The sequence below is a fragment of the Calonectris borealis genome, chromosome 16, assembly GCF_964195595.1.
Source record: "Calonectris borealis chromosome 16, bCalBor7.hap1.2, whole genome shotgun sequence".
NCBI lineage: Eukaryota > Metazoa > Chordata > Aves > Procellariiformes > Procellariidae > Calonectris > Calonectris borealis.
The window spans coordinates 17132907-17145641 of NC_134327.1; the positions used below are offsets into that span (position 1 = coordinate 17132907).

Consider the following 12735-nt stretch of genomic DNA (forward strand, 5'->3'; position numbering starts at 1 on the left):
AACGCCCTCGCCAGCTCACTGCGGCTCCACTGCGCACGGCTTGGCTTTCCCTGGGACAGCGCACATCGCTTCAGTAGCTTGCCTGGGGATTTCTTAGGTCTGCACCTATGTGGCTGCCACAGTGTGGAAGAGGAGAGGTGCTTTAATCTGGAGAGTCTTAATTAATGAAAGCAAAGTGCGTATTACACACAAGTCGGTGTGTGCTTATAGGTGGCTGTGGTCGCACCTACTAGGAAGTACTTTAATTGATTCAAAGTCACTGATTGACCTGTTTGTTCTACTCTTAACAATTAATTAATTAACCACGTGTGAACATTAAGTGCACCCTCAGACGAGGCTGGGAGGAGCGCGGCTGCCGGGAGAGGGGGGCTCCGCAGCCTGCTGCTGCCTCCCCGGCTTGACCGGGGGCTGCTGGGTCCCCTGCAGCGTGTGCGTCCCCGGCAGTGCCGCGGGCTGCTCCGGGCAGAGCGCGAGGCTGCTGAGCTGGGAACGTCCCACGACCTCCTGCTGCTTGGCCAAATCGTACTGGCCACTGCCTGCGCACGGAGGCTGGTCCCCGTAGGAGCTGCTCTTGTGCATCTCTTAATTGAAGCTGCGCGGTGCCTGGGGAAATACCAGCAAGGAGCTGTCTGATCAAACACCCTGCAAAATGGACTCGGTGAAGAATGAGGGCAAACTTATTAATGGGAAGTGAAAAACCTCTGTTTGAGGAATTCCTCCACTTGCCTTCTCCGTCGGATCTATCTGCAAAGGTGCAGAGCTTAAGTCCAGAGCGTTTCAAAGGAATTAGGACATCTGTCTGACGGACTCCGAATGAACACGAGCTCCACCTGCACCCCTTGGGGAGGGCAATGATGATGATTGGATTGCCATGAAAAATACAGACTGGAGCTGTCAGCTGCCTTGGTCCTTATATCTGACTCCTGCAGAGTCCCTGCTCTAATAATTCTGCTGCTAATTGTTTGCTTTTTTTCTTTAGGATCGCTTGTATTTTGTGATGGAATACGTGAATGGTGGGGACTTAATGTACCAGATCCAGCAGGTTGGGAGGTTTAAAGAGCCACATGCTGTGTAAGTTCAGTAGCCCTAGTTTGGCACCTTCGGGGTAGGTATTTGATGTACTTTTGTCATATAGCTGGAAATACAGTCCAAGGCACAGGCTTTTGTGGTGCAAGTCCTGGGCAGAAAGGGAGGGGAAAGGAAGGACAGCAGGAATCGGAAGATGCAGGATGATTCTTTGCCTGGTGCCAAGGATGCTGGTGCCTCCAGATCATCTTTGGGATACCTTGCGCTTGTTGGCAGCTAAATAGTTGACCCTCATAAAAGCACCAGGCAGGAAGGTTTGGAGGCTTCCTGGGAGACACCGGCAGCCGCTGGTGAGCTCCCAGCCCGCTGTGCTGCCAGCACGCCTCTGTTCTGCCCCGTGCCCTTCCCCAGGATATGAGGGACCTTGGGTCTTTGGCTCCTCTACTGGAATTGCCATCCAGAGTATTAACTGGTGGCTTTTGGCTCCTGCTCCCTGTAATCTGGACAGAGCGGAATGTGCTTGTGAAAGCGTTCATACGCTTAAATAAAAAACACAAACAGTGAGCAGAGCCCCGGTGGGTTCGAACCAGTGTTTTGCACTCTGGCAGAGTCCTCTGAGACCCAGAATATTCTTTAAAGAAAGCGGTGGCAGTGCATGTTATCTCCTTGGCCTCCCCGAGATGACAGATAACTTTTCAAGCCGCATTGCCAGCACACAGTAACGAACAGCCGTAGATCCCAGCTCTCGCTTAATGAGAATTTGTGTAACAAGAAGTGACAGCCCCCTGCTAGCCCACAGCAACCTGATCGCATCCCTACCCGATACGAGCGGAGGGGGGGTTGCGTCATTCTCATGTGATACGTGTCTGGTATTTTTATATTGTGGCTGTCTTCATCCTTTGGTCATGTATGTCCAATGCGTTTCATTTAGTGCGATTGGATTTGAAAGGTTTTCATTTTGATTCATCTACTTTAATTATCAGTCTTCCTTTTAAATCTTTCATTTCAGATTCTACGCAGCAGAAATAGCCATCGGCCTCTTCTTCCTGCAGAGCAAAGGCATCATTTATCGGTAGGTGAGCAAGTTCCTCCTCCTCTCTTCCCCCGAGAACTCCAGCCACAGTCAGAGCGATGTGACGACCGCGATGCTCTGCAGGGCTCCTCCAGCCCCCTGCGGCTCTGCGATACGGCGACCGGCCGTGGGGCTCTCCTCCCTGCCGTGCCACAGGCAGGGTCTGGCAGCTGCCCGTCGGGTATGCACACCCGAAACAGCTGGGAGCCTCGTAGCGTCGCTGGTTTTTGAGAAGGTTCTTGTCTTTGTCCCCGTTCTGTAGGAAGGCAGCTTTGGTTCCTCTCTTGCCTCTGTTTCATGCATTTCTCTCCATATGACACAAATGCTCGCTGGCAGCATGGACCAATTCTGAGCCATGTATTTTGCTGCAGGGCACTATTTTCTTACCATTAACACTAGAGTAAGTGCTTATGAATGGCTTATTCTGAGATCTGCAGGGCAAGTCTGTCACTTCTGGTTCAGCCACTAAGACTTCTTTTCCATTCACAATATGATTATGGCACCCAGAGTTAGCTGGGTTCCTGCCAAGTGCCGGACCGGGCTCTGAGGCTGCTGGTTAAGCACTGAAACGAGTGTACCGCTGCTCTTCCCTGCTCGGGAGTATTCCCAGAGCCCAAGGTAGAGCACAGCATCCTAATGAGTGTCAGACACCATTAACTGCTTTGCAAAAAGAAATGCCAGCTATGCTACTGAAGTTATGAGATGCTGAAGACTGTTCTGAAGATGAAAGAAGTGGAGCAAACCTGACGTGAGGGATGTTCTTTGCCATCAGCCGCTACAGAGAGATTCTAGATCTGCCGGTCCCCAGTGCCCCTTCTTCCTTCCTTCCTCCGAATCCGAATCCAGGCTCGTGTCCATCTGCCTTTGGACATCAGGGTTCTAAGCACTGGCACAGTAATTGGAAAAAACAGTCTTAAAAAACAGCAAGAAGTTGTATATTATGCTGTTCCTTTTATTGGGCTCTTAACAAAGTTAAGCCTCACGCACCGTGCAGCCCCACAGCTCTGCTGAGCAGGCGGTTCCCAATGGGGCGTTTCAGCCGGGGCTCCCTAAGAAGAGGGCTCACACAGACACGCTGTGCCCTTCACGCCGGCTCTGGCGCCCGATGTGCGCTTGCTCTTCACGAGACGAGGTGTGCAGCTGGGCAGAGCTGCAGAGACCTGGCCGGCTGAGCCGAGCTTGTGCCTGCACCAGTGTGCCGCTCTGTCACCTGCCTTGTCACTTCATGTCACCCTCGGGCCAGGGAAGTCTTGCAGACATGCTCCAATACTGAAATGGAGACCTTTGAGTAATGCTTTACTGTATAGAACATAAGCCAGGAATGGCACAGATCACAGAACTGCGTGGTAGTTACATGGCCGGTAATGTATAAATTGCACCTGAAATAGTGAGCGTTTGCTACAAAACTGTCCTTCAGGCTGGGGCACCCATCTCTGGTGAGGCTGGTCAGGGCCAGGAGTCGGATCAGGAGCTCTACAGCTGAAACTGTCTCTACAATTTGTGCTAAAGAGGAAAGCTCCTGCAGGTTGGCTCTAACTAACAGATATTCTGCAGGCATGGATCAGAGAGAAACACAGCTGACTTGTATTTTCATGGGGGAGCACAGCATAGGTGATGCAGGGACTTCTGCTGAGTAGGGACTTCTTCATTGCTGGTGAGCTTTAAGTACACTTTGATTTTCATAGGTGCAAAAAAAAAATCTATTAAACCTCTCTCCCTGCTATATGAGAGTGTTTTCCGTCGTGCACTTAAAAGCAATTTGCCCGGCATGGTGTTCCTGTGGGTTAAAAGTGAACTAAAGACTTCATCCTGACAGACCTCTGACTTATTTTTACTCATTTCCCCAACCATTTTCCTACGAAGAGTCTGGGTGCGAGATGAAGCCAGAGCTCGCTCGCCAGAGAGCGCTTGGGCTCGGGAAACTTGTTGCTTTGCTGGGTGGCTTCACGGGATGTCTTTTGTATAATTCTTTTGCTTTCACTTTGTAGAGACCTAAAGCTGGACAACGTGATGCTGGATAGCGAGGGGCACATAAAGATCGCAGACTTTGGCATGTGCAAGGAGAACATCTGGGATGGGGTGACGACCAAGACCTTCTGCGGCACTCCGGACTACATTGCACCTGAGGTAGGAGATGCAGAAAGGCAGTAGGTGCTCTGTACGTGTTTCAGCAGCCTGTCTGATGCCCTTTTCCATGGGATGACTTTGCTTTGGGCAGCTTTCTGATTGAAACAGGGACATTAGTGAATTCACCGTCAGCCTGGGAAGTTCATCCCCTCAGCACTGTCCACCCCCCCAGAGGCTACAGCTGCCTTAAGGAAGCAGCGATGCTGGATCTGCCTCTCCGTTTGGCTGCGTGTCCTGCTTCTGCCTCAAAGTACAGAAAATCCTCCGTGCTGGTCTCCCTGCAGTGCTTTCCCTCTCTGGGTGTTTCTCCCATGTCTGTGCCACCGTGCCTGTCTGATCCCATGCTCAAACCCACCAAGGGCTGCTCCTCGCACACTTCCTTGCTCCTGGAAAAGATGAGCCCAGGAGCTCGGCTTTGCCCCTCGCCGCGTGTGACAGCTGCTTCCAGCACAATGTGACCGGTGGGGAAAAATGGAATTATCAGTGGGTAATATTTCTGTGAAGTGGAAATCTTTAGATCTCTCCAGCTTGCTACTTGCAGCAAAGGGCTGCATGCCTGATGAGGAGAGACTCCCTATGTACAGCTCTATATTACTCCAAAATTATTTTGCATTACATTACTTATGCGATGGAGTCACATATGACACTTACATGAAGTGCAGTATGGGTGCAATTTAATGTCAGACTTGTGAAATTCAGGTAGGTAATTATTCCCAATTGCCTGTTCCCTTGACATAAAAATACCCCTCTAAAATCTTCTCACTCTGCTGAATTTTCTATGATGAGATTAATATTTATTCATTTAAATATTTTAGAGAAAGAGATTTTCTTTGCTAGGACATAGTTAGATGTGCTTGTATGCTAAACTACATTGTGTTTTGCTGCAGCCAGAGAGGTTTTTAATTACTCGTTCAAATGTGCGTTACATATCCTTGTCCTACCAAGATTAATATTGGTGTCCTGTTGGTACATAGCTCAGTTGCTGTGCGTGATTAATACTCTTTCAAAGCAGGACAAATGAGCAGTTCTCTTGGTATTTGCCTGAGCGTTATCACTTAAACTCTTATTTTCTTCTGCTTGCTCTATTTTTTTTTCCCAAAAGAAAAACAGAAGATGGGAAATCAGGGTGCAAATCACTACAGTACCCCGGAATGGTATTAAAGCCTGCTACCAGTGCGTCTCAAAGGGGTCAATGTGCACTTTGTAAATAGAAATAGGGGGTATACAGTTCTGGCGTGGTCTCCTGCCGGGTGGCCAAGCCTGCGGCAGGGCCGCGTCCCTGTGTGTAGCTCCGCTCCAGGGCTGTTCTGCTGGACCGTGCTTCCTCCCGTTAGGAAGCTGCAATGTTCTCAAGCCAACATGTCTTCAGGGTAAAAATGTCCTGTGATTTGCTTGACCCAGTTTTAGGGCTTTTTCTGTTCTCAGATACAGCTCTGCGTGCCAAGGTGACAGGTACGGAGTGCAAATGACCCCGCATGTATAATCTCCTCTGAACAAAACGTGTTCTTCAGCTGTTGGGTTTTGACCTTCCCCAGCGTGCACTCGGCGACTTCAATTTACAGAGACTGCTTTTCTGCAAGGATTTCTTCTAGGTACCATTTTCTTTTAAAGGCCTTTATGGTGTGAAGAGTTCACACCTAAATTTCCCAGAGCACTCGTAAATCATCTAAAGAACAAGTGGGAGGAACTTCAAGTGCGCTCGGTCGAGGGATTTCAGAGCTGAAACCCGACGTCTGATCTCAGTGGGAAGGGTCAGGCCTGACCGCAGGACGCTGTCAAGGCACTCGGAGTCGTGTCACCGCGTTGGGACGCGTGGCTGGACCAGGACAGAAGATTGGCATCAGCCTTGTTCTCTAATGGTGCCTCGGTGCTGATGCTTTCGCAGGGTGGAACTCGCCTCGTCTTAGGTGGGGTGGCGGCACCTGGCCTGCATCTTGACCGTACCTCCCGGTGGGATCCCGCTGGGCACTGCGGAGGTCTTCTGCAAGGGCAGGGGCGGCCGGACACGAGGACTCTTGAGGGTGCAGGCATTGCCCGCAGCCACGGAGCCGCGGGACTAGAGCCTTGCTCGGGAGCAGGGGTAGCAGCGGCAGGAGCAGACCTCTGGGGCCGGAGTGCTGTGTACATTCTCCTGTGATTAGCATATCATTTGCATTTGTTCTCATGTGTAGGAATCTTTGCAGAATAGAATTCTGTAATTAGGATGAATAAATTGCGTAATTGTTTTGCGTGAAGTAACAGATGGCAAAGCCCAAGGCCTGTCAAACCCCAAACCCCATCAGCAGCAACCCAGCAAATAAACCGGGGCTTGAAAGACCCTTCACAGAGAAAGGTGCCCGCGGGAGCCCCGCTCCTTCTGCGGTCCCTGGGTTGGACCTGTCCCTGCTCCCCTGCAGGAGTGTCTGCGCCTGCCGCTGCAGCGGGGCGCGCGGTGCGGTGGGGACCCCGGTGCCGCGGGGGAGGAAGGCGGGGGCGGCTCCTGGCAGCAGCCCTCGGCCAAGGGTCTGCGCTCTGCGGTGGCTTTGCTGCAGGGCGTATGATTATGAAATTTAGGGTATTTCAGATTTTGCAGAGTAAATGATGGAAAAATACAAAAATTCATGTTTTGGTGCCTTATCCAAAATAAACGTTGATATTTTAAAATTTAAAAAAAAAAACGCAAACAAACTCTGAAGCTATATCCTAACTCCAAAACAACCACATTGCTCAGGTAAGGGTAGGGCCCTTGGGTATTAGGTTATTTTGTGAGGGATGTTCTGCAATAAATAATAGACAGCAAACTGGCAGCCTGGAATGCAGAGGATTTTGACTACCCATATGCCGCAAGTCTGTTTTAAAGGGCCACGTACCATCCACGGAGGGCCAAACTCTGTGTTGTTATTTCAAACCAACTGCACTGAAGCCAGCGGAAAAAAATCCCCAAGTGCATCAAGGGTAGCAGGAACGGCTGCTGCTCCTGCTCCAACGCGCCTGGCTGCGATGAGTCTGCAAGAGCACAACAGATACGCTGAAGTTTCGTCTGAATCAGAATGAATCTGTCTGAAATCACAGCGAATACTCTGTTTTTTCTAGTATTTAGTGCACATTTGAAGGCTGATGATTTTTTTGAAGTTACTGAACCCTTTGCCTATTGTGTGTTCTGTTTATAATTGCAATTTCCCACCGTTCAGGGACTGGTGTCTCAGTAAATAACCTTGTCCTTTTGACCTGGACTACAGCTTGAAATTAGTTTGCATTGTGCCAACAGGTTAAAAATGGGAGTGTAATCCTGCTGTTTGTGTTGTTTTCAGATAATTGCTTATCAGCCCTATGGGAAGTCCGTGGATTGGTGGGCATTTGGAGTCCTGCTCTATGAAATGTTAGCTGGCCAGGTAATTGAATTTTAATTGATTCCTATGGGATTGTGTTAAATTCCGTTGTGAGCATATGCTGACGTGTGATTTGTTTTGTTGCTGGCACACGGCGGGAGGCCATCTCCTCGGTGCTGGAGCTGAAGCCGTGGATGCAGCCCCGGGGACTGCGAGGCCGAGACACGAGTCACCAGCGGCGCAGCCGGAAGGGCAGCCGGGGCTGGTTTCATGGCTGAGGATCACGGCTCCAAATGGAAGCTCAAAGATGAAGAAAGGCCGCTGAACCTCTCTTTGCTTTGCTCTAGGCTCCCTTTGAGGGAGAAGATGAAGACGAGCTCTTCCAGTCCATCATGGAGCACAACGTAGCCTACCCCAAGTCCATGTCCAAGGAGGCAGTGGCAATCTGCAAAGGGGTAAGAGCTGGCCTTCGATTTCTGGGAGGAGGGAGAAGTGCAGCCGGCGGGCACCGTGCTGTCTGTGCACCTCCAGCAGTCCTACACGAGCGGGGGCCAAGCCTTCCTCGCCCTCCTCGCCCTCCTCGCCCTGCTCCGGGCTGCAGGCTCCCAGCGCGAGCGGACTCTGACAAAACTCGGTCGTGTTCTGGTGCCCATGCTCTCTGCTCCCAGAACACAACTTGTGCTACTTCCTGTATATGTGCTAAAACCAATTAAAAATAACGCCTAGATCCTTTCTGTGCCGTACGCTATGCCGAGCAGAAACACGGGGAGGACTTGAGGGCTGGCCTGTCTTTGCTCAGGTGGAGGCCAGGAGAAGATTGGAGCGTTGATGGGGTGTGGGAGTTGAGGGCATCTGCCCAGAGACCCTCCTCCCCGTTAGGTGACACAGGGGAGCTTTATGCATCTTTGCCTGAAAAGAAGAATGATGCCTAGAGAAAATAAATGTGATTTCTAAGTAGTTTTCCTAAGATGCGATACAAATCCTTCATCCTGCAGAGGTTTCCATTTGGCTATGATGAGTCGCCCTGTAGGGGCACCTGAAGTTCAGTGCTGGTGCGCATCTCTGTTGGGTCAGAGCAGTATTTTCATTATCATATCTCTTAAATTGCAGTGAAGCTCTGCATTGCCCAGTGTCCTGAGCTCTCTGTGGACTCGGCCTAGGCAAGACTTAAATGCAGTCTGAATTAATTTGGGTTGTGATGAATAAAGGCTGGCTGGGTCCTGATGCTGTGCATATGGTTATTGCTTGGGACTGAGCCTCCTCTCAGCCAGCCAGTGTCAAACAGCACTATAAATATGTGTTTGTGTAGGAACTTAAAAAATGTTTGCTTTTAATAGTTAATATTTAAAATATCTGAATGTTCTGCATCTCAAAATAGTGTTTCTATCTACAAATGACACATCTTGCATTTAACGCTCCCACTGCGGCATTTCAAAGCCTCTTCCCAGTGTTGCCAGGATTCAGAGCTGGTGTTAAAGTGGAGTATTCGCTTGTCCCCTGGGGAAACGCTGCTGCAGGGGTTCCCTGCCTGGCGCGGGCACAGGGAGGGGAGGCTGTCCGGGCCACCTGGCCCTCACCTTCAGCAGAACGTAGCAAAATCGAGTCCTTAATTCAGCAGCCACGCTGGGGACCGAAGGGGGGTTTCCACCGACTTTCTCACCCTCTCTCGTTCCTCTTGCTGGTGTTGGTTGGGACATAAGAGGAAAGACCGCTGTGGCCCTGGCGGGGTAGGAGGGGGGAAGACGCTTTGTGGTGCTGAACATCGTTATCCCCACGGTGCCCGGGGAGCGGAGGCTGGAACAGGGACGAATCTCACTGTCGGCTTTGTTTGCTGTTGCGTCAGTCAAACTGTGAATGCTGTAAATAGACGAGAAGAGACCATGACTGAAACGTCTGCTGGGTGTAGCTGTAATGGCTTTTCTCACTTCTGGAAATGTGAGGCTGCATGGGAGGACATTTAGCCATGCATGGAGAGCTTGGTTCTTTATAAATTCTTGTATTTTTTTTGCAGTGAAGTGGTGGTTCCCTTTGTAGGACCGTTGTTTCAGGGAAGTGCACAAAAACTCCTGACACTCTTTGCCGCCACCAAACTGCTACACCAGGAAGTTTAATTAAAAATATGTGCAGTATTTATGAACCGTCAGTAAGCTGGAAACAGAGTATTCACATTTTCCCCTGGAATACAGTAAAATACGTCTCAATTAACCACAGGGGCATTGGAGCCATGCTGTTTGTGTCGGTACGTGGTAGGTCTTCCAGGAGGGCACAAACCCAGCCTTATAGCAGTCCAGAGAACAAGCAGTTGGAGAAGCCTCTACCCCTAAACGTGAAGGGTTTGGTATTTCACCGCCATGCCCTCCAAAATAATTTTGTTGTTCCCACGCGGTTTCACTCCGGCATGCCAGTGCCAGTCATCACTTTCTGTTGCACAGCTCGGAGATGAAACCCATTTGATCCTGAAAGCCTTGTATCTGCCCGAGCCAAGAAACAAGCGTTAATCAGGGATAGTTGGCTGGCAAGCAAAATGGAGAGTTAACCAGAACACAGCTCCTTGACTCGACAGTCAGCATCAATTAGCAGATCAAATGGAGCATTTCCCTCCTCTGCTGTCAACTCGGATTTTTTTTCGGAAGGCTGATGTCGGAGCTGCTGTTTCCGTGGAGCAGGTAGCTTAGCTTCGCTCTCTTGAGCTCTGGTTTGGTTATCGGGAGCCAGGCTCCCGTTTCAGACCCGTGGAGCGGCGTGCGTGTGCGTGCACGCGGGCACTGGCACGAGCCATCAGCCGTTTTCCGTCCCATATGGAGGGGTTTGACTGTGCCTGAGCAGATCAGCCCTTTCCAGGTGAACAGATTGCCTGCGAATATAAGCTCCCTCTTTAATCTCTGCCTGGTAGCAAAGGCATAAAATGGCATGTTTTCTGCAGTAAAGTTTACAGGTGTTTTGAGTGGTATTTGGTGATGCTGCCTGGGAAAAGCACATAATAGCTGCCTGGTGCGGCGCTGCAGCCCCCTCGGAGATGCGGGCGTGCCCGTGTTTCGGTGGCCGTGGGGTGCGGAGGGCGGCTGGAAGGTGGGAGCGTTTTGGGGCGGCGCATGGCGAGCACTCCTGGCTGCCTCTGACTCCGGCTGGAACGCCGGGCTGCGGTTGGGATGGGGCTGGGACGTGCTGCCGCGGTGGCACGGCTGTGCCGCGCAGAAGCGTGCCCAGGCTGTGTGCCGGGACGGCGGAGGAACCAGTGCCCTGATGGGAAGGTCCTGGCGGTGGCTGCTGCCCATAAGCCGTGTGGTCTCGTCAAACGTGGACACAGATCATCTGGATCAGCTTCGCCTCTTGGTGCAAAACGTGCCACTGTTAAATGGAGCATCCGCTTGCCTTCCAGAGACAAAAAATAAAGCTGCAGTTTAGCAAAGCAGTCGAGTCCAGACTTGCTTTCCTGTATCTGAGCTCCAAACATCAGACGTACCGTTACAGGTGATTTGGTCTAAAGCGTCCTTCCTTATCTGCAGAAGCCTGAAGGGTTTTCACTGCGTTAGTATGGAGATCAAATCAACTTGTTCCTGTTTAATACAAACAAAGCTAAATGATTATCCTATGTAAGCCAGGACAATCAATCTGCATGTTTATGGGGTCCTATATATCAATAACAGATGGTGCCTTCATGCTCACATGCATAAAAGCACAATAGGAAAACAAGAAAATTTAATCTCTGGATGCATATATTGAAAATACTGAATAACTGCGCTGTAGTACAGCTCTGTTCAGCTTTACAGGCAGGTACCTGAAGTAGAAAATCTTTTACGATTCATTAGTCGGCTGAGCTGCTCTGAATTTGGTGTGCATTTGTGTTACACGAGGAAGCGGGGGGTTTAACCGCGACACTTCAGCTTGGGGGGCGGTGTGTGTGAAACAGCTGCCAGCACAAGCAGCAGGTACGGACCTGGGCTCTGGCTGGGAAAGCTAGCTGGTAAAAGAGCCCAGGCTGGATTCCGTGGTGTGTGGGAAGTGTCTGCAGGGCGGCGTGGTGGCTGAGGTTCAGCAGGTGCGAGCAGAGTTGTAGACGTTTCCACTGGGTGCACGTGGGGGAGTCGGGCGCTCCCGCAGGGGAGGGTCCGCTCGGGGGGAGCCCCGGCTCAGCGCAGCCTCGGCAGCTCTGCTGACCCCCGGGAGGGAGCCGGAGCCGGGAAGCGGACCGGGGCGCGTGGGGACGGGGCAGCGAGCCGCCGGCATCGCTGACCTTCAAAGCCTCCACGGGGCTGCAGCCTACCCCCTTGCTAACGCCGCCTTTGCAGATGAGTGACCGCACATCTGTCCAGCTCGCACTGTCAGATGCTTTCACAGTGAATTTTATGCACAGGCATCTGTGAGCTTTAGTGTCGACGGAGGCACAGATCCTGCAGACACAGACCTGCTTTCCCTCCTTGCCCCAAATGATCTCTGGCAGTAAAAGCTGGAGGTGTGTCAGTGTGTTCGAGATCAGCACTTAACAGAAAAGACCCACAAACAGATTTCTTTTCGTGTTTGCTGAAAGCAAACTAGGCTATTTGATGCGACAGCCAAATCACTAAATCAGTTTATTAGCACATTCCAGGCTCTCACATTGTTGTCGAGCACTTGCTTTAGGAAAACTTATTGAGTCACAGGATGCTTTTTATTCTCCTGCTTCAGCACAGCTAAGCGGGACCTGATTGAATTGTCAGGATGCTGTCCGGAGCCTGCCAAGGAGATGCGAAGACCCTCTTGTTTAGCTGAACCCAAGTCACTTGAAGTGGATGTAGTGAAAGCCCTGGGACGGCGAGGTTGAGTGGGGCACGGCGTCGCCCTGCCCGCTGCCGGGGCGGACGGACCGCAGCCGGAGCGGACAGACGCCTGTCCGTGTGCCGAGGGTGATGTGAAAGCTGCCAGCGGCACCGAGGGGCCGGCGGGTCGCCCACCTCGCTGCGCTGCCAAGGACTGTAAGCCTGCGGTGGGGTCCCTGCCTGCCAGGGCCACCTGCCCGCACGGCCAGCAGCGCCTGCTGGCACCGCTCCGCTCCCTGGCAGGGGACAGCGGCGCTGGATCCGGCCCCACCTGCTTGTCCGTGCTGCTGCCGCGCTCACTCAGGAGACCAGGACACGTAACGTCTTCCACCTTGCCGGGCTTCTTGCGCTGGGCTTTGGTTTTTCTTTTTTTCATAAAGGGCTGCATGCCGCAATACCAAGGGAA

At 51.5% G+C, this 12735-nt stretch overlaps 1 protein-coding gene across 3 annotated transcripts in view; it reads left to right on the plus strand.

Moving 5' to 3' along the window:
• The window catches only part of PRKCB (protein kinase C beta), a 131602-nt gene that overhangs the window by 101757 nt on the left and 17110 nt on the right, over window positions 1-12735 (plus strand). For all 3 annotated transcript variants that reach the window (XM_075165591.1, XM_075165592.1, XM_075165590.1), the window contains 5 exons: window positions 980-1071; window positions 2036-2098; window positions 4087-4225; window positions 7516-7596; window positions 7881-7988. In XM_075165591.1, the coding sequence (XP_075021692.1) occupies window positions 980-1071; window positions 2036-2098; window positions 4087-4225; window positions 7516-7596; window positions 7881-7988 (483 nt within the window). The remainder of the gene's footprint in view (window positions 1-979; window positions 1072-2035; window positions 2099-4086; window positions 4226-7515; window positions 7597-7880; window positions 7989-12735) is intronic.